The 20,027-nt window shown below is 42.9% G+C and overlaps 1 protein-coding gene across 1 annotated transcript in view; it reads right to left on the bottom strand.

Moving 5' to 3' along the window:
- Nucleotides 1–1,597: 1,597 nt before the first annotated feature.
- The window catches only part of PACS2 (phosphofurin acidic cluster sorting protein 2), a 90,602-nt gene continuing 72,172 nt past the window's right edge, over nucleotides 1,598–20,027 (bottom strand). Inside the window, exons 19-23 of the mRNA XM_056862900.1 lie at nucleotides 18,885–18,927; nucleotides 11,283–11,418; nucleotides 6,760–6,986; nucleotides 4,508–4,621; nucleotides 1,598–1,744 (exon numbers count right to left, since the gene is read on the bottom strand). Coding sequence (XP_056718878.1) covers nucleotides 1,632–1,744; nucleotides 4,508–4,621; nucleotides 6,760–6,986; nucleotides 11,283–11,418; nucleotides 18,885–18,927 — 633 coding nt within the window. The 3' untranslated portion in view covers nucleotides 1,598–1,631. The remainder of the gene's footprint in view (nucleotides 1,745–4,507; nucleotides 4,622–6,759; nucleotides 6,987–11,282; nucleotides 11,419–18,884; nucleotides 18,928–20,027) is intronic.

Here is a 20,027-nt window from a genome sequence, read left to right as displayed (position 1 = left end):
CTCCAGTGGAGTTTGCTTGCCTCCATGCTGCTAGTCTGCATGCCAGTCACCCCCATACTTCCCCCTCAACAGTGTGAGGTTGAAGTGTAGAGCCCTCAAAGTTTGGAGCTCAAAGCAGTTGACCTATTCTGCTCTACCCAAAGGGCAGCTCTGAGCAAGCTGGAAACTTCCAAAAGAAAGAAGGGCTTGCTTGGATCTGTCCAGATACCAACACGTTTCCTTCGCTGCTTATTCTGGCAGTTGTCTGCCCCTAAGAGTTTTTGACTGTTGGTTACTTTACAGGGAAATTAGTCTACACAGAGCTGGAGACTTACTGAACAGCAAGTTTGAATGGTCTGGGCTTTAATGAAATCATAAACAGAACTGGAGAGTCTCTGTGGACAGGTGGGAAAGGCTTCCAAAAACATTCTAAGGTCTGAATGCCGTGTTATCCCTCTCCAAACAACCTTTTATTTAGGGACCCACATTATCTTTTACGCCAAGAGGTTCTCTGTTCACATGTTGTGCTCTGAAGAAAGTGGGCTTAGAAGATTAATGCATCCCATGTTCATTGGGGATGTCCTCTCTTAGGATTCCTTGCACATTTTGTGCAAAACTAACAATCAAAAAGAGCCCTGAGGCACAGAGTGGTAAGCTGAAGAACTGCGGTCAAAAGTTCTGCTCATGACCCGAGTTCGATCCCGACGGAAGTCGGTTTCAGATAGCCGGCTCAAGGTTGACTCAGCCTTCCATCCTTCTGAGGTCGGTAAAATGAGTACCCAGCTCGCTGGGAGTAAAGTGTAGACGACTGGGGAAGGCAATGGCAAACCACCCTGTAAACACAGTCTGCCTAGTAAACGTCAGGATGTGACGTCACCCCATGGGTCAGTAATGACCCAGTGCTTGCACAGGGGACTACCTTTCCCTTTGCCTAACAATCAAAGGGAACTTGGACATCTCATTCAAAGCACCCTCCAAACTTCATACTGTGTGCAAGAAGAGCCTTCTAGGCAATGGCCGAGCATAAGGAAGATAGTTAAAGTGCAGCATTTACATGAATGGAAGACAATCCTCCTTAAAAAAGAAGACATTCATTACTATACATAACTTTAACTCATATGCAGATTTGAGATGCCTCCCTCTCTTTTTCTTGATGGCATACGTGGAAACAAACCCAACCTTCCTGTCAGGTAAACAGGGTTCTTCAAAATAATGAGGAAATAATATGGAAGGAATGCAGTACCTGGATGGGGTCTGTGCTTTGGCGCATGGATATGGATGCCACTGTGAAAGAAACCTGAATAGAAAGCTGGACACCAGCTACTTTTGCCTGGAACTACTTTTTGGCAATGTAATGTTTAAAAAGCATTACAAATGGTATTTCACATTCAGTGGTCAAAAGTTGTACTGAAAAACTGGTTATGTGCAAAATCCATAGGATGATCTTTTAGGGGTTTTAGTTGGGATTTCTAAACATACGGCGGAATGGCGGCTGTCGAAAGTGCTACCTCCCCTTACGGCCAACTGAAGAACAAGCAGGAAAGTAACCGAGCAGTGATCCAAAGACATCTGTAAGGAATTGCAGGCGAGCACAAACAGTTGGCACTCATATGTTGTGTTGCTGGCAAAACTGTCCTATGAACGCAGCCACGTTAAAATTTGGAATGCCCAAAAATGCAGATCGGGAAGTGCTTGACGTGAGAAGACCACTGTGCTGCTAGCTGGAAGAACTTCACATCGTTCCACTCCACTCCGTCAATCCAGACTGCAACAAGAGACAAATAAAAGGGGTGGTTAAGGTAAAATTCCAGTAGGAACGGATTATGGCTTATGATTTTGTGGTGAAGCAGCTTCTTCCAAGGCAATTTCTCTCCCTCCAAAAGCTTGTATACGTTTTACAAAGATAGAAGAAGACGACGAGTTGGTTTTCATATGCCGACGAATCAAACCAGCTTACAATCTCCTTCCCTTCCCCAAAACAGACTCCCTGTGAGGTAGGTGGGACTGAGAGTGTGACTAGCCCAAGGTCACCCAGCTGGCTTCATGTGTAGCGGTGGGGAAACAAATCCAGTTCACCAGATTAGCATCCACCACTCATGTGGAGGAGTGGGGGAACCGGGGAATCAAACCCGGTTCTCCAGATCAGACTCCACCACTCCAAACTGCTCTTAACCCACTGCATCCCACTGGTGGTGTGACTTGCCACTTGCAACAAGTGTCAAAGAGATTATTTGGTACAGGTGACACCCAAGTGTGTGTCCCAAATGACAGAGAGCAATAGCTATCACACATGGAAAGGAAACATGATGTTAGGATTACATCAACTGCTTGATGCACCTGGTGTGTTCCATTTTGACATGGGATCAGCGACTGGTTTTTATATTTTCAACCAATACCTCTGTTTTTTTCTGATTCTTCTCAGAATGTATTTATTTAGAACATTTATAATACCACATTTCTTCCAGGCAACTGGGCCCCAAGGTGGATAACAGATTAAAAAAAAAACATACATTACAAAAGTTTACAGCATCAAACTATTAAAACTGCCTGCAGAACCTTAACAAGCAACATTCCTAAGAGACCCCTGTCCATAAAAACCAAACGGGCTACATAAGCCATCAAGACACTCCAACAGATGTTTGTACAGCGGATTTTTATTACCCAAGTGTAACACTTTACACTTGTCCCTATTTAACTTAATTGTATTTGCTTGGGCCCAATCCTCCATCCTATTCAAGTCCAGCTGTATTCTATTTCTATCTTCCAAAGTATGAACTACCCCATCCAGTTTAGTATCATCCACAAACTTGATGACCACATTCTGAACTCCCTCATCTGTGTCATTTATACAGATGCTATACAGCACTGGGCCCAAAACCGAACCCTAAGGCAGCCCTTGTCACCTCTCTCCAGGCTGATGGGCAACCACAAACTATCACCCTTTGGGTACAATGTACCAACAATTTACTAACAGTAATGGAGTTTAGTCCACATCTCACCAACTTCTCAACAAGAACTTCATGGGGCACCATGTCAAGAGCTTTACTAAAATCCAAATAGACCACATCCACAGACTTCCCCTACTCCACCAAACTAGTAACTCTATCAAAAAAGGAGAACAGATTGGCCTGGCACAACGTATTCCTAAGAAAGCTGTGCTGAGACTGAACAATTGCACTGTGTCTCTCCAAATGTTCACAAACAGACCCCTTAATAATCTGTTATAAAAATCTTTCCTGGAATCAATGTCAAACTTACTGGATGATAACTTCCTGGATCATCTTTTTTCCCTTTCTTAAAAATAGGTACAATGTTAGCCTTTTCCCAGTCCCCCAGTACCACCTCTGTCCTCCAAGATTTTTCAAAAATTAAAGACAGAGGTTCCGAGGTGAAATCCAACAAAGCCTTCAACACCCTAGGATGCAATTCATCAGGTCCCAAGGACCTGTATAAATTTAAAGCATCCCCACACAGTGCATTGAGCTTTGGGGGCTTTTACCCCTTTTCACCCCTTTTTTGCATTTTCAGATTTTTTTCTGCAAACATCATGGTTCCATTCTGCAGATTTTTTGATCCACATTCTGGGGCCATGTTCAGAATTAGGTATTTTGATACTCCAATACTCCAGAATTAGGTATATTGATAGCCAAGATTTATCCTAAGAACTTGTAGGTGCTGCAGAATTGGACTGATGCTGACCCTCTGCTGAGAGGAGGGGTTGAAGCTTCCTGGAGTAAAATCAAGAATGATCAGATTGTGTATCTAATGTCAAAGCAAGAGGAAGAACACAGCACCAGTCCTCAAAACCATCCTCAAGAACTACTTCTGCAGTGATCTGACCCCAAGTTAACTGTCATAGCAGACTGACTGGTTAATAATATTCAGATAGGATGGCAAGTGACTACCCTCTCTCCTCAAAATGGAGGCTATTTTGTCAAGAATCCATGAACTGCTGGTTAGACTATCCCGTGACTCCAAAAGGCACCAGTCCCTTTTAGACTATCCCGTGACTCCAAAAGGCACCAGTCACAAACCTGAGCAAGAAGCAAGGAAGACTTGTTAAAAGAGAACAGTTCGAGAACTGTTTCATGAACACAAGGAAAAAAGAGAAGGGGAATGAGACCCAACAGAAAGCTGGGTACCCGAGCTTGGGTGGGATAAATAAAATAAATAAAGAAAATATAATTTATTTAAGGCACTATGTCAGGATAAAAATTATTTTAAAATATTAAAACAGCACAATGGCATATCCTGAGTTGATATACTGTAACCACATGCCACACGCGTTTCGGCCTGTTTGGCCTTCCTCAGTGGTCAATTGATACTCATGTAAAATATAACACACATATTTACAGATATATAAACATATACAGACAATTATATATCAGACCAGGCATGTATGCAGGTTTTATAGTATATTTCCAATTATACAAAAATCTGGTTAGATTGTCTACAAGTTGTTATGCTGGGCTGTACATGTCTCCCATATAAAATGTGTGTGCAATGATCAACTAGGTAAAACACTTACCCCGTAACATAGTTTGCTGATGCTTTGCTGTGCAAATCAACCGACTGATCCCGTCAATACATTGGCTCTTAGCATCAAATTCCTTGTCTTTTGTTTTCTTAGGCAGAAACATAACTAGAAGAAACCAGGCAAAAGTTTCAAAACATCACAGCAATTCTTCTGTGAGGGAGGATCAGAATGCCCCAGAGCACTCTGATACTAATGCAACAAAATATTGTCTTTGGCCTACATGTGACAAAATGGGTTCTTATTTCTGCTGCAGATGTTGAGGTATGAGCTAAAGGCAAATGAAGCTTAGAGCTTCAGTGTTGTGTTTGCCCCAACAGATGCCCCTGAAAAACGCAACACTAATAACTCTTCTAGTTGGTCTAGTCCTATAGGGCGCCCTATTTAGTAACTCTACTTCAGATAAAACTGCGGGCCCAGCCCCACGCCAGAGAAAGTGGAAACAATAGAACATGTTCTGCTGCAATGTCCCTTCTACGACATAAGATCACAGTACATTCTCCCCATATTGTCATCCTTTCCTGGGAGGACGGAAGAAGCTAAAGTTTCCCTTCTCTTAGCAGACTCCTCTCGGGAGATAACCATTCAAGTAGCCAAAATCTGCCTCCGGTCTAGTGGGATTCGTAAACGGCTAACTGAAAACGTTTCCCAGTAGAAGATCTTTCCTCCTCCTCTTCAAATGATTCTTCCAGAATCATCAACTTTTATTATTTTAACCTAACTTTGATTTTTACCTACAGTTGATATTGTATCGAAATAAAACTTGACTTGACTCTACTTCAGAAACAAATCGGCACTTAGAAGCTGCAAACCAGGGCAGAATGGAGTGTGACAAGGCTCCACCATGTACAAATAGCAATCTACCACCTGTACTTTCAAGCTTGAAAGAATATTTTGTAAGAGCATATATCATTAAAAATATATCATTAAGAACGGCTTGGTTTTGCTTGCTTGTTCTTTTCTTATGCTGAATAAAAATTATGGGGGGGAGTCAGGTACTAAATGTGCAAAACTAACAATATATCAACAGGTACCCAACCTCTGGTATAAAATTATTTCCAACACTCACAATAATATATTCATAATTATATTTGTATGTACATGACTGTCCATTCAATAATATGGTTGCAGATCAAAGGGAAATTTTTACATTTGTAATACAAATCTTACAAATAAACACCTTCTAATACAAAATAAATGGAGACTCTGTTGCTTTTTCTCTCTTTTGTGCAACACTTCTCCATATATCAAGAGTAGCAAATTTGCCTCCTTTGTGTAACATGTTAACCAGAGGTTGGGTACCAGTTGATAGATTGTTTGTTCTTTTCTTATTGCTGAATCATTAAATCGTTTCTTCAAAACCTATCTCCAGTTACTCAAGATTATAAAGGCAGTCAAGGCTTCCGTCGATGAACTGGTCAAGACAGGCCAGTAGCTTCTAAGGAGGAATGCCAATCCAAAGACATATCCTACAGTTCCGCTTTCATCACAGAAAAAAGCAGTCAAACCCATTTTCAAAATTGTGGGAAGTTGGATAGAAACACCCCATGGGAGAATTTCAGGGAGGTAGAAGAAGAGTTGGTTTTTATATGCCAACTTTCTCTGCCATTTAAGGGAGACTCAAACCAGCTTACAATCACCTTCCCCTCCCCTTCCCCTCCCCTGTGAGGGAGGTGGGGCTGAGAGAGTGTGACTTGCCCAAGGTCACCCCAGCTGGCTTCGTGTGTAGGAGTGGGGAAACAAATCCTGTTCACCAGATCAGCCTCCGCCGCTCATGTGGAAGAGTGGGGAATCAAACCTGGTTCTCCAGATCAGACTCCACAGCTCCAAACCACCGCTCTTAACCACTGCACCATGTGGATCTGAAGTAGAACAGCCAGATTCGAGCCCAGTAGCACCTTAGAGACCAATAAGGTTTTGGGGGTATACGTTTTTAAGAGAGAAGGGAGCTTTGACTCTTGAAAGCTAATACCCTGAAAAAGTTGTTGGGTCTGTTAGGTGCTACTGGACTCAAATGTAGCCTATGGGAAAGAGTCAAGTTGACATTATGGCTGCTTTGATCTGTAAAGATAGCACACAGCACAACTTGGCCAGCTTGGACATGCCAAAATTAGCTGGCCACTGTGATGTGATTAAAAGCATCTCACATAAAGTCAGTCCTCAAACAATGATATCCCTTCCTTCAGTTCTTGGTATCTAGTGACAGTGGAAGAAAATCTGGTCAGTATGAAGATCTTTTCTCACACCTTTTTTGTTCTTTTCCTTTGTGACAACTGTCATTGACATAGCTGGCATGGAAGCAGCTTCCCCACTTGCAGGGAGCCGGCTGACCTGGAGAGACCGGAAAGTGCATTTCAGTGTGTTCTTAGCAGTAGAGGGATCTTTTTTCTCTACGTCTCTTTTCTTCTCCACGGGATGAGTTGCAATCCAGTAATCCACCTGTAGTCCCATCAACTCCATACCAAAGCTCTGGCTAAAAGAATGGAAGGAAAGATTTGTGTCTATAAACTGTGACAAGTGCAGGAACCTCAGATGCAAAAATAAAGCATGAATTCAAGAAAGAATGCTGATCCACTAAGATTTACCTCTCAAATCCCTTGGTTGCCACAATGACTTCATGTTATTACCCAATGTCAAAACATAACTTGAGACAAACGTGTCTGTTTCCAAAAGATCTCAGCATGTTCAACTCCATGAGAGCAATATTCAAAAAGTAGCATGAGCAGTTAGATGGGGGGGGGGATCGGAACCATTTTATATGTCTGAGTTTTCTCCTAGAAACCTTTCTTCCTAGATGGTGTGTGTGTGGGGGGGGGGTATGATTTACTCTCTCCTGCAATTTCTCAAAGGCCCCAGGGAATTTCTGCTCCACAACTGTAAGGATGACAACAATAAGGAAACCCCTTTTGTGCCTGACTTCCAATCAGCACCTTCCAACTATAAGGTTGAGAAGAACTACCCCTTGGTAGCTAATACACTGTGGCATGAATCCACCAAAACTTCAGTGGAGTCCTTTCCTCAAGTTTATGGAGTTCTGTGAACAAAACAGAACTCCTGTAAATGGAAGGCTCACTGCATACAGGGCAGAGTTCCTCGAACTACAGTATTAGTGCAATTGTGAGCTCCGGCTTAAGTGCTTTTGCCACTTTTCAAATGCAATCTGAAAAGAAGTTTATTCAACCAGGCAATGAATCAATCAAGTAAGTAAAACAAGTCACACAAAATAATGATTGAACTGTGAAAGTGCAGAGAAATTATTCACGCTGTTGTCATTATCCCCCCTTCACCCTGAAGAGTAAATGTGACTGAGAGTACATATTGACAGAAGAATGAGAGGGCACCTAGGGTCAATCGTATCAATTGTCTGGTTCATTTCCTTTCCAGAGGCTAACCAGGGCATCATCAGGAGCGCAGACCATATCAGCAGTGAAGAAGAAGAGTTGGTTTTTATATGCTGACTTTCTCTACCATTTAAGGGAGAATCAAACTGGCTTACAATCATCTTCCCTTCCCCTCCCCACAAGATACACCCTGCGAGGTAGCTGGGGCTGAGAGAGCTGTGACTAGCCTAAGGTTACCCAGCTGGCCTTATGTGTAGGACTAGGGAATCCAACCCAGTTTACCAGATTAGCGTCCGTCGCTCATGTGGAAGAGTGGGTAATCAAACCCAGTTCTCCAGATTAGAGTCCACCGCTCCAAATCACCGCTCTTAACCACTACACCACACTGGCTCTCCAGCATGAGAGGGGAAAGATTTGTCTTACCTAAGAATATAAATATAATTGACCAATTTAAAGAATTTTATGAGAAATTATACACAATTGTGCAATTTGGTAAAACAAGTACTTTGGACTTTCTTTAAAAGATCAATACACCAAAGGTAACTCAGCAAGATGTCGAATTTTTAGCATGCCCTTCAGCCCAGATGAGTTGGTAGCTGCTATTAGGAATGTAAAATCCAATACAGTTCCTGGTCCAGATGGACTGAGCTCTGAATCCTATCAAAACTGTTTAGATAAAGTTACAACAACCTGTCACTCTCTTTTACAGAGAATTCCTAAATCTTGGAAAGAAATTAAAACAATATTTATACTATAAGCTAAACTCCTGCTTATGAAATTTTTAAGTCAAAAGGACACTCCAGGTCTAACAGAAATGTTATTTAATATAGTGAAGTTCTTTAAGTCAATATGATAATAAGAACTAGGCCCGCAAGGCAAAATATTTGGTTTGTTGATGAGCATAGCGATTATATTAGAAAGATAAGGGGTAAACATTTATAAACGTACTAACTGACATGCTCACCTATCAGACGTCATCTCATTGAAACACACTTTTGATAAAGTGCAAGAAGCGGTATGCCCTATGTAAGGGGTAGAAACGTCTTATTTCTGTTATTAATAATAGTGAGATGAAGACATTTTGGAATTTGGATAATAACAGTATTTCTGTGACATCTATTATGCCATTATGGATTGGTCCTAGGATCTGGGAATAATATTTCTCTACTATTTTTGGTAAGGCCCGTCGAATGGATCTAGACAGTGATCTATTAGAACCCTCTGAAATTGACTTATGAACCCAAATTCTATTGGAGACAGTAGCCTTTTTAATTACGCAAAGTGAATCGGAAAGGCACAGGGGGCCAGATTTAATACTGATTGATCTTTTGAAAGTGCTGTGGTGGATAAGCAGCCGGCTGCTTTTTACTCAAATCAATGTCTCGGGAACAATTCCCTCAAATATGCAATAATAGTTCCTATATATGAAAAGGAGGCCAAGACTGACCCTGTGAACTACTGGCCCATAGGTTTGCTGTCAATGGTAGGAAAGGTATACGCAGCCTTTCTTCATTCTAAGCCTTGGAACTGAGTAGAGGCAGAATCTATCCTCCATCCTGGGTCAGCAGGATTTAGAAAGGGTGTTCCAACCCTTGATCATAGCCCTTGAACATAGTTAAATTGTGGAATTCCCTGCCCCAGGATGTGGTGATGGCTGCCAATTTGGAAGGCTTTAAGAGGAGAGTGGACATGTTCATGGAGGAGAGGGCTATTCATGGCTACTAATACAAATGGATACTAGTCATGGATACGTATTCTCTTCAGGATCAGAGGAGCGTAGATGTTTTGGAACATAGGCAGGATAATGCTGCTGCAGTCGTCTTGTCTGTGGGCTTCCTAGAGGCACCTGGTTGGCCGCTGTGTGAACAGACTGCTGGACTTCATGGACCTTGGTTTGATCCAGCATGGCTTTTCTTATGTTCTTATAATCACTGCCTTATACCATCTAGCAGATAAATAGTCTTCTCCCCCGACCGACCACCTTTAAGCGACATTTATGACCTGCCTAGATATCGCCTTGTGGGGCTTCAAAAGGGGTGTGATCCTGCTCCAGGTTGGAGAATGGTTTGGTTGTTCCTCCTCCTTCCCCACCCTGCTCCATGCTGGGCCAGCTGGCTGGTCAAGGCCAAAAGGGACTGATGCGCTGCTGTGCCAAGGCCCCCCTCTCAGAATGGCTGACCCGCTGAGCCACACCATTCCCCCTCCCCCACTGCTGTCCACTGGAGCTTTCATGGCCACTAGGATCAGAGGTATGCTGGGACTGAAATCTCAGAGTAGCAGCAGCTTCCGATGTGGCCCAATCTCTTCCCCCCTCCACACACCCACACCCAGGTAAGTCCAGGAGTAGAGCACCTGCTCCTGGACAAACTGGCTGTAACATAAGGTAGAGAGGTTCCTTCCTCTCAAAACCCCACACCCCAACTTAGTAATTACTTTTTAAAACCTGTGCGACCAGCCAACAGAAATTTCACTGTCATTCTATTCCTGAAGCATCCCCAAATAATGGCTTCCAATTTCCCCCTTTATAATCATGTTAAACAGAAGTGTTTCTTAGCTCACCATTTCCTAATATTTAACCTTCCCAAAGGAACTGATCAGTAATCTCCAGGGACAGACCATTCAAAAGCCCTTTCAAACACAGTGCTCTAAGCAAAGTTCCTTTTCTTTCTGTGCTTGGCATAATCTTCAGGGTTTTCAAACTGAATTGATAATGGTAATTTCTATAATATGGCATAAGGGTTTTCTTGGTGTACTTCACAGCCACTTCAGAAGTGTTTCTTAGCTCACATATTTCCTAATATTTAACCTTCCCAAAGGAACTGATCAGTAATCTCCAGGGACAGACCATTCAAAAGCCCTTTCAAACACAGTGCTCTAAGCAAAGTTCCTTTTCTTTCTGTGCTTGGCATAATCTTCAGGGTTTTCAAACTGAATTGATAATGGTAATTTCTATAATACGGCATAAGGGTTTTCTCGGTGTACTTCACAGCCACTTCAGAGAAAACTGAGTTAATGTCTGTTTGGGCTGCAAAAAAATGAAACAATGCTCCAGACAGCACCGAAAACAGGAGAGAAGCAGGTGAGAAGGTTCTCTCAGGAAACCTCACTAAATGTAACTTCTAAAAACAGCCTGAGTGACCTGTGTGTGTGTTAAGTGCCGTCAAGTCGCTTCCGACTCATGGCGACCCTATGAATGAAAGTCCTCCAAAATGTCCTGAGCCTTGCTCAGATCTTGCAAATTGAAGGCTGTGGCTTCCTTTATTGAGTCAGACCTAGACAAGATAAAGAAAAGTTGGTGTTGACAGAGAATGCAGGCAACTGGCAAGGACAGATGGAGCAATCGGGTGGGGGGGGGACCACATAATGCAAGCCCATTCATACTTTGCATTTGGTAACACGAGCCAGAGGAAAGGCAGAAACTGCTTTACCTGGAGGAAGAAAAGCTGCCCGTGACAGACGGTGAAGAAGGTGGGGTGGGGGAAGAGTCCTTCACAGCAGGAGACACAGAAGGCGGGGTAGAGGAAATGACACGTGAACTACAAGGAGCTGCATCGTCCGAGTCACCTTAAAGAGAATGATTCAAGTAGTTGGTCTGCAGAACACCAGTTGCCTGCCAAGTAGGCGGGCCTCAAAATCCCCAGTTGCACACCATGGAAGGATGTCCGTATAAGAATAGCTAGCCTCACCAAAAGACCACGCTTCTTGCTCAGTATAAAGAACAATGAATTCCTCTCGCACACTGAGGATTGGTTTCTGCAAAAGGTAGCAGGCAGTGATACATTTCAGGAGAACTCCCGGCTGCTGTTAAGTTTATTAAAGGAGTGGCCCCTTGGTATTTTATTTTTAAAAGCCCAGTCTGTGCAATGCATGCGTGCGCACACACACTCCGTTTTGTGCTCAGCCCACAACTATAATTGTGTGGGAGCTGGAACGTGACAAACTAGCTGAAATGGAAAGTATCACAGAATTTCAAAGTAAAAATTACTACTATTGTTAGTTTTCTTCCAAGTCAAATAATTAAATATTTTTTGGGGATTCTAGCATGCCAGTAGCTGCAAAGTCTACATGAAATGAAAACAAGGTAATTTTAAGCAGCAAATTATGGCAACAATGACGTAAGCCGGACTGAAGGGAGGCAGACATGGCAGAGGTACCTCATGGGAGGAGAGGCAGAGGAGAAGGCAAGGCTAATGTGCCCAAATAGGCCAAGGGTTAGGATGAAAGGCAAAAGGAAGCTTTAATATTGTACATCTCAACTTCAACAGGGTTCAGCTGATTCTTGCTGACTCAGTTAAAAACTTCGGGGTTCTTCTTGATCCAACATTAGAAAGTTGCAAAGAACATTAGAAAGCTGCAAAGAACGCTTTCTTCCAACTCTGTTTAGCCCAGAAGATGACCCCCTATCAGAACTGGTAACTCCAGCTGGTCCAGAATGCAGCAGCAAGGGTCATGACAGGGACCCCAGTTTGAGCCCACATCCAACCAGTGCTCCGTCAGCTGCACTGGCTCCAGGTGGAGTACTGAATCAGGTTCAAGGTTTTGGTATTAACTTTTAAAGCCCTAAATGGTCTGGGACCATTGTATCTGCGGGATCGCCTCTCCCAATATACCACTCAGAGAGCATTATGCTCTACTGATACAAACTTATTGGAGATCCCTGGTCCAAAAACTGTCCCGCTGTCCTCAACCAGAGCCAGGGCTTTTTTGGCCCTAACCCCAGCCTGGTGGAATTGTCAAATGAGACCTGGACCCTGCAGGACTTAACTCATTTCCACAGGGCCTGTAAGACAGAGATGTTCCGCCAGGCCTATGGTTGAGGCACCAACGGGAAGATATGCAGAACCAGCCTCCCTTCCCCTCGCTCCTCCCCCATGTTCCTTTCCTTCCCTAGATCCCTTCCCTTAAATTTCCCTTTAAAAATTTTTTTCCTCTTGAACTTTTCCCATCCTTACTCCCACCCCCGCAAAGAGGATTGTGTGACGTTGATAAAAGGGCAGGGAGGCACGAACACCTGAGATAACACTCTCCCTATATGTGGAGATTTTTGGTGCCATCAGGGTAGGATGGTATTTCTGAATTTTTTAAATTAACCTTATATTGGATTGTACTTATTTTATTGAATTGCAACTATGATGTTTTATATGATGTTAGCAGCCCTGAGCTCGGTTTGCCGGGGGAGGGCAGGATAATGATGATGACTTGGCCTATCTGGCCACCCTGAGACTAGTCTACTATAATGCACTCTACATAGATCTCCTCTCAAAGCCAACTTGGAGATTCCAGTTGGTGCAGAATGCTGCAGCATGGTTATTAGCAGGAGCTAGGCAGAACATGCATATTACTCCCATTCTGCAATCACTAGATTGGCTGCTCATCAGTTAGTGAGTTCAACTGAAGGTACTAATTACCCCATAAAAAAACATTCCTGGCCTTAGATCCTCATATTTGCAGGAACACCTCTCCCCCTATGCTCTGCCATGACAGCTTTGCTCATCTGAGTGGGGCCTTCTGCAGGTACCACCCTGCAAATGGTGGAAAAAAATCAGCAACTGCCATTACACGTATATTCTCTATTGTGGGCCCCACTCTATGGAATGGCCTGCCTGATGAGGTCAGGAAGGCTCCCAAGTCTCCTGGCATTCTGCAAACTATGCAAAACTGAATTATTCAGGACAGCCTTTTTACAATGGTAACAGGGCTAGATGATAACAGAATGGCTCAGGAAGATGCTTTAATAAAGGGAAAGGTCTGATGTGTATACTATCTGCTGCTGTGTCATCCTTCCATAAAATCTCTACTTTTTCTTTGGTTTAGCTTTCTTTCAGATTTTGGCTTGGTTTCAAATGTATGCAATCTCAATTCTATTACTTTTTCCCATTTTTGTGACAATACATAATCAGAACCATCATACAGAGCAAATGATACATCTAGTTAAAAACAAATGAGGGAATTTAACTATTCTTTTCTAACAGGATTTATTTTTAAATGCAGCCAACGGTTGCCAGTTTTTGTCATCTAAAATATCCTTAGAATTTTGAATTGCTGTTAGTTTGACTATTAATAACAATTTCCACATCTTTAAGAACCATTCTTAATTTGCCAGGCAACATTAGCTGTTCCCAATAACACACAAATACCATCTTCGCAATGATCAGAGTAGCAGTTCTCTGGGATCAGTAGTTACGATATCAACACAATCTAAGAGATAAATTTCAGGTTACAAATTAAGGACCAATCCTCATATTTTGAAAATTGTCCTTTGTACTTTTTTCCAATAAACTTCAGCCCTGGGGGATTATCACCACATATGAATGTAATCTTCTTTTGGAGATTATTTGTAGATTATTATCCAGTTTTCATAAGACATACAAACCTTTGCTGAGAAGTGTTGGAAGGTGGCAGGGAGGTGCTGAAATAATTAAACCCACAAGTAAAGAGCTAAAAAAATGTCTAAAAATCAATTCTGGAATTGGAACTGTGGAGAAAGAAGCGCTCAGTGTCAAAAAGGAAAATGGTTTGAAACATAATTTCAGAGTGTGGTGTTACTGTTATCTTTGTTTTATTTATATAGAAGTTTTATGATGGTAAAAGGATGGTTTTATGCAATATATCTGCACAGTTTAGTCTGTTGGTTTAACCTAGCAACTGCTGCTAAGTGGAAGGTATAAGGTCCTTTAGAAGGGCTTTCAAGATCAGAATAGGGCTTCCATTAGAACAGACAACTTGAGAAAGGTTGTAACAGTATGGAATATGGTTGGACGATAAAAAAGACCAATCAGACACAAGTTCTGGCAGATGTCAGCACTTGATTGGTTGGAATCTTCCTGAGCGGGCACGTGTATGCATGTGCTGTCAAGTGACTTATGGTGACCCTATAGGGTTTTCAAGGCAAGAGACATTCAGAGGTGGTTTGCCACTGCCTGCCTCTGCGTTGGCTAAGAGAGTTCTTAGAGAGGGGAGTGGACATGTTAAGAGGGGAGTGAACATGTTCATGGAGGAAAGGGGTATTCATGGCTACTAGTTAAAATGGATACTAGTCATGATGCATGCCTATTCTCTCCACGATCAGAGGAGCATGCCTATTATCTTAGGTGCTGTGGAACACAGGCAGGATGGTGCTGCTGCAGTCGTCTTGTTTGGTGGCTTCCTAGAGGCACCTGGTTGGCCACTGTGTGAACAGACTGCTGGACTTGATGGGCCTTGGTCTGATCCAGCAGGGCTTTTCTTATGTTCTTAACTGTGACTGGCCCAAGGTCACCCAGCAGGCTTCATGTGGAGGAATGGGGAATCGAACCTGGTTCTCCAGATTAGAGTACACTACTCTTAACCACTAAACCAGGATAGCTCTCTGAGTGGGCACATAAGGAAAGAAAAAAAGCAAGAAAGAGAATCCAAGGCAGGCAACTGGAAGGCAGAAAGTCAATGGAAGGGAAAGAGAAGAACAGGTTGAGTTGAGTGCTTCAGAAAGCTGGATGAAAAAGCAGCTAAAAGCAAGTAGGATTCCCTGTCAGAGAAAAGACAGGAGATACCTAAGGAGCTGGAAAAACTGTAACTGAACTTGTCTGAGGAGATGGGTGGAATACCTCAACAGGACCCAAAAGAAGACTATGAGGTGGTTTTAATCAACTGACTACAAGCACCCAAGGGTGGAGAAAATTTTCTAAGTTAAGCTGCAAGACCAATTGGGGTATCTCCCTTCATATGCCCATAAATGCATGAAGTACTGGCTAGGTTGGAGAAGTAGAGAGATCCAGCTGCCCACCTCAGAGCTATTAGAGCCTCATCAAAGCAACTAAGGAGGGGGTAATACATTTGATTTGCAGCCTTTATTAAGTAAATTTTGATCCCCACCCCCACCCCAATAATCTGATGTCCATCTATGACTATTTATTTTCCATCTTTGGCCTGCCTTGATAGTGAGAATAGTAACGTTACCAAACATGGAATGGTGCTGGGGTGCCGTGTCTGGTGTGAGTCTGATAGGTCTGTTTCCATTTCTGGGGGATTCCAGGACCAGGGGGATTAGCATCGGAATTTGGGGGAATACACCAGAGAAAGTGACTTTGCATGATCTACATCAGTGGTACCCAAAGTGGGCAGTACCACCCTGAGGGCGGTGGGATTACCTAGGGGGGGGGCACTAAGAGGCAAGGGGGCAGAAGGGGGGCACTAGAGGTGAGCCCCTTCAACTGTGTTGTTCACTAATTTACAATAGATCAAGCTATGGCACCATGCTGGCAAATCGGGTGGAAACTATCAGAATTTTTTTTCAGACTTTGAAGAGCTGATACCACTGGATCAAGCTCATCAGTTTTGTTGAATAAATTGCAACTCAAATTTGATTTTGAATAGATGTGCAATTAATTGTTACTGTTTTGAAATTTTATTATATTTTCTTTAGTGAGTCATGCAACCCCCTATTTTGAATAACGCTTTTTATAGGATAGGGTAAGGGGCGCTGGGGTTGAGTTTGTGGAACCAAGGGGGCGGTGGCCCAAAAGGTTTGGGAACCACTGATCTACGTTAAGCTGGAAGAGCATGTGTGTCATGTACACTACTGAATGCAAACAGCTGGCCTATAGTCAACATCTGACAGTCCTGAACCAACAGAACTTTAGGACTGCACGTCAGGATGCCCAAACGCTGATGGTACAGTTGGCGCTTGATGACCCCCCACTGGGAAGATGCCAAGATGGGAGGATGCTGCCCAGTCTTTTGGTGCCCTCTTGTCATGAGTGAATACCATGACAAGCGAGTATTGCCCAGTCTCACAGTGCTCCCCACTGTCTTCTAAAAGGCAAGGGCAAAATTAGGGCAAAGAGGAAATTAGCAGGGTACCAGGTGAAGTACCAACAGGTGGTCAAGCCATGCACCTGTTTTGAATACTGAGTGGCCTGTCTTGACTGATGAACAGCAAGTAGGTTACGGGAAGCCCAGGTGCCTGAAAGAAGCAGTAGATCAAGGAGAATAACGCCCCCCCCCCAAACTCCTGATACCAAAAGTGAAAGAAGCCTGCAGCAAGGATAGGGTTATCCTACAATGTGGGATGGACCTGAAGGACTGAGGGTGTAGGCAAACAGAAGTCACACAAGACTGGTGGCCATACCAGCTTTGCTTGTTCACCAGGACTCTGTAGAGCAGCGTTTCTTGACCAGGTTTCCCAGGAACCCTAGGATACCAAGAGAACTCACTAGGGGTTCCATCACAAATAGTGATGAACAGGCTAATCATATGTAAATCATATATAAGGGTTCCCAGAGACATGAATATTATTTCAATGGTTCCACAAGGGTAAAAAAAAGGTTGAGAAACTCTGCTATAGAGTGCCAACAGAGTGTGTGAGGATTCTACTCAAGCACCAAGGTTTATTAAGAGGGATGTGACCTCTGTTGTTTGCATGGTTAACTCATAATAAATTAACTGGGCAATTAAGAGACTGGGGCAGGAGTCTTTTCTGATATCAAAGCACTGCCATAATCTGATACGGTTCAGCTGTGTGTCATTAGCCAACACTACTGAACAGCGTACAATGATAAAACACTGCAAAAAAAATTTTATCTGGACACACTCATATGTACGATTGTATTGAAACGCTCCTGTGAACCAGTTGGAAAAAAGAACACAGATTCCCCCGTGTTTTCCATGGATTAATGATCGATCTTCTTGCAGCGTTTGATTAAAGCCTACATGTGGATCAGTAAATCAGAAGAGAGAAAAACACAAAGGAAGAGAAGGAACAAAATGACAGCACGCTGTGCAGGCACAACCCTGAGCACACAATGAAACAATTGGGACCGGGGGAGGGGGAGTGACTGATGCCTGAAGCAAGGCCAGGTAGTTCGGAACTCCATGGTCTTGGAAGAACATGGGATGAGGAAGAATTCAGAGGCATCCCTAATTTCAATCCTATAACTATGCTGTTCCTCTCCAAGCACCACTGTGTGTCCTGCTTTTTGTTCAACAACAGGTCTAGGGGAGAACCACAAATAGGGAGGCATGTAATGTTGCAGCTCACACATTTATGGTTTCGAGGTCTCGACTACATTCATGGGTTTTTCAGAAAGCGACCCCCGAGAAGCTTTGGCCAGTCTCTTACACACCTCAGGAATAAATTTCATTTATACCCTGCCTTTCCGTTTCCAACAGAAAAAATCGAAGGCTAACAAAATTAATATATAAATGGATAAAAGATGTGCAATGGAAAGTACCGGCTGTCCTTCCTGCCCTGCAGTTGGCTGCACTTGCCCAGTACAGTTAAAATCCCTGTTAAAAAAGGGGACAAGGTTGAATATCAAATCTTAGACTAATGAAGTCTGGAAGCCAACAAAAAATTTTAAGCAGACAGAGTTGGTTAGATTAAGAGATGGTGAAGCTCATCAGCCCTATTTTTTAATTAGTTGGAAACATTTAATTAGTTGGAAACCTTTTGATTTTTGAGCAAGAGAACTCCATTTAAATTTTGATATTTTCCACTGTGTAATCTTTTTGGTGTAAATGAGCACAAATGAAATTTTATGGTACCTGTGCTAGCAGTTTTACTGTGTTCAGTATCATAATGATTTATAATTCGTTTGTCTCCCCAAGTTGTGTTATAAAACACACACCTTTGTTTATTGTCTGCTCATCTCACTGAAAATGGAATAGGACAAGGGTTATGGTTCATAACTTGTTCTATGGATTTATAGACATGTAAATAAGATATGCACCTTTATGTGACAGTATTTACTGAGATTTGCAATTTCATAGAATAGAATCATAGAGTTGGAAGGGGCCACCAGAGTCATCTAACCCACTGCTCAATGCAGGAAATTCACAACTACCTTCCGCCCACACACACCCCAGTGACTCCATGCCCAGAAGATGGCCAAAAAAAATCCTCCAGGATCCTGGGCCAATCTGGCCTGGAGGAAAATTGCTTCCTGGCCCCAAAAATTGTATAATATGAAATGAGATGATCCATTTGGCCATACTGCATGGCTCTGATGCAAACGTTGGTAAGGAGTTATAGCATTGTTGAAAGATGTTATTACCTGATGTTGCAGAGGACTGTTCAACTATTCCAACTTTTACCACCTGAAAAGAAACAAGATTGATTTTACACAGAGCTATCGGCTTTCCTAGAAAAACAGTAGAGCTGAGCCACATTGAAAGGAGGGAGGATATTTTGCTAATATTTTTGATGGGGTTGAAAAGTGATCCACATTTTAGTGGGGGGGGGGTTTCAAGGCGCGGGGAGGGGATATCCCCACCTTCTTAGTTGCCATGTTGGCCCTTCGTGCTTTGCTACACTGTGCTCCAGGTGCACTGCAAAAGGAGAATGGGATGGCACGGTCATCAGAATTTGCATTTAGGAGAGCGTTAAAACGTGCATTCAAACACACAGCCTGTTTCTCTCAATGGAATGAATGCTTTAATGAACATTATGACGCTCAATGCACCTTGGAATGTATATTTGGTCACAGCTCAAGCTAGATTGTTTCAGAACAAGGACAGTGTAGCATTGTTTGCCCTCACTGAGATCACCACGTAGCCCAAATAGATTAAGTGGCTCTTTGATGCTATTGTGACCACTATGAGATTCTCACATTTTTAGTCATTTTCTCTGTGCACAAAAGCCTCTAAATCAGGGTGTTAAACTCAATAGTTACGAGGGCCAGATATAACATAAATGACTCTTGGTCAGGACAAGCCATGCCTCGCCGCCCAGACTGAGAGTGGAGGTGTGGGGTGGCTGCCTTGGCTGGCTCAGGAGTTGGATAAGAGCTCTCAAGGGGCCGAATCCGGGCCCCGGGCCTTATGTTCAAAACCCCTGCTCTAACTATTTAGAAGCATCTATATTTGTTTTATCATTTTTAATGTTTTCAATCCTGATATAAGTGCCTTAAAATAAAAAATTTCTCGGTTATATCTTTTTACTTTCTCCACCCAACTGTGGGTACCCAGCTTTTAGTTTTTTAGGTAGGGTTTCTTCCCCTTCTTTTTGTTTTTTGTTTATTGAATATCTGGAGATGGACATATATTTGGCCAATTTTGGAACATCTGTCTTGAATTCAAGGTGCAAGTGCTTAAAGCTCTTCATGGCCTGGTACCCACATGCTTTTGGACTCCTTCTGCCTCTATGTGTCCCCTTGCCACTCGTGGCCAGAAAGCGTAAGCCTTGCTCCGAAGGCTTT

This window comes from Euleptes europaea, chromosome 17 (genome assembly GCF_029931775.1).
Source record: "Euleptes europaea isolate rEulEur1 chromosome 17, rEulEur1.hap1, whole genome shotgun sequence".
NCBI lineage: Eukaryota > Metazoa > Chordata > Lepidosauria > Squamata > Sphaerodactylidae > Euleptes > Euleptes europaea.
The sequence above is the reverse complement of the archived record's forward strand: the minus strand, read 5'-3'. Positions and strand labels throughout refer to the sequence as shown.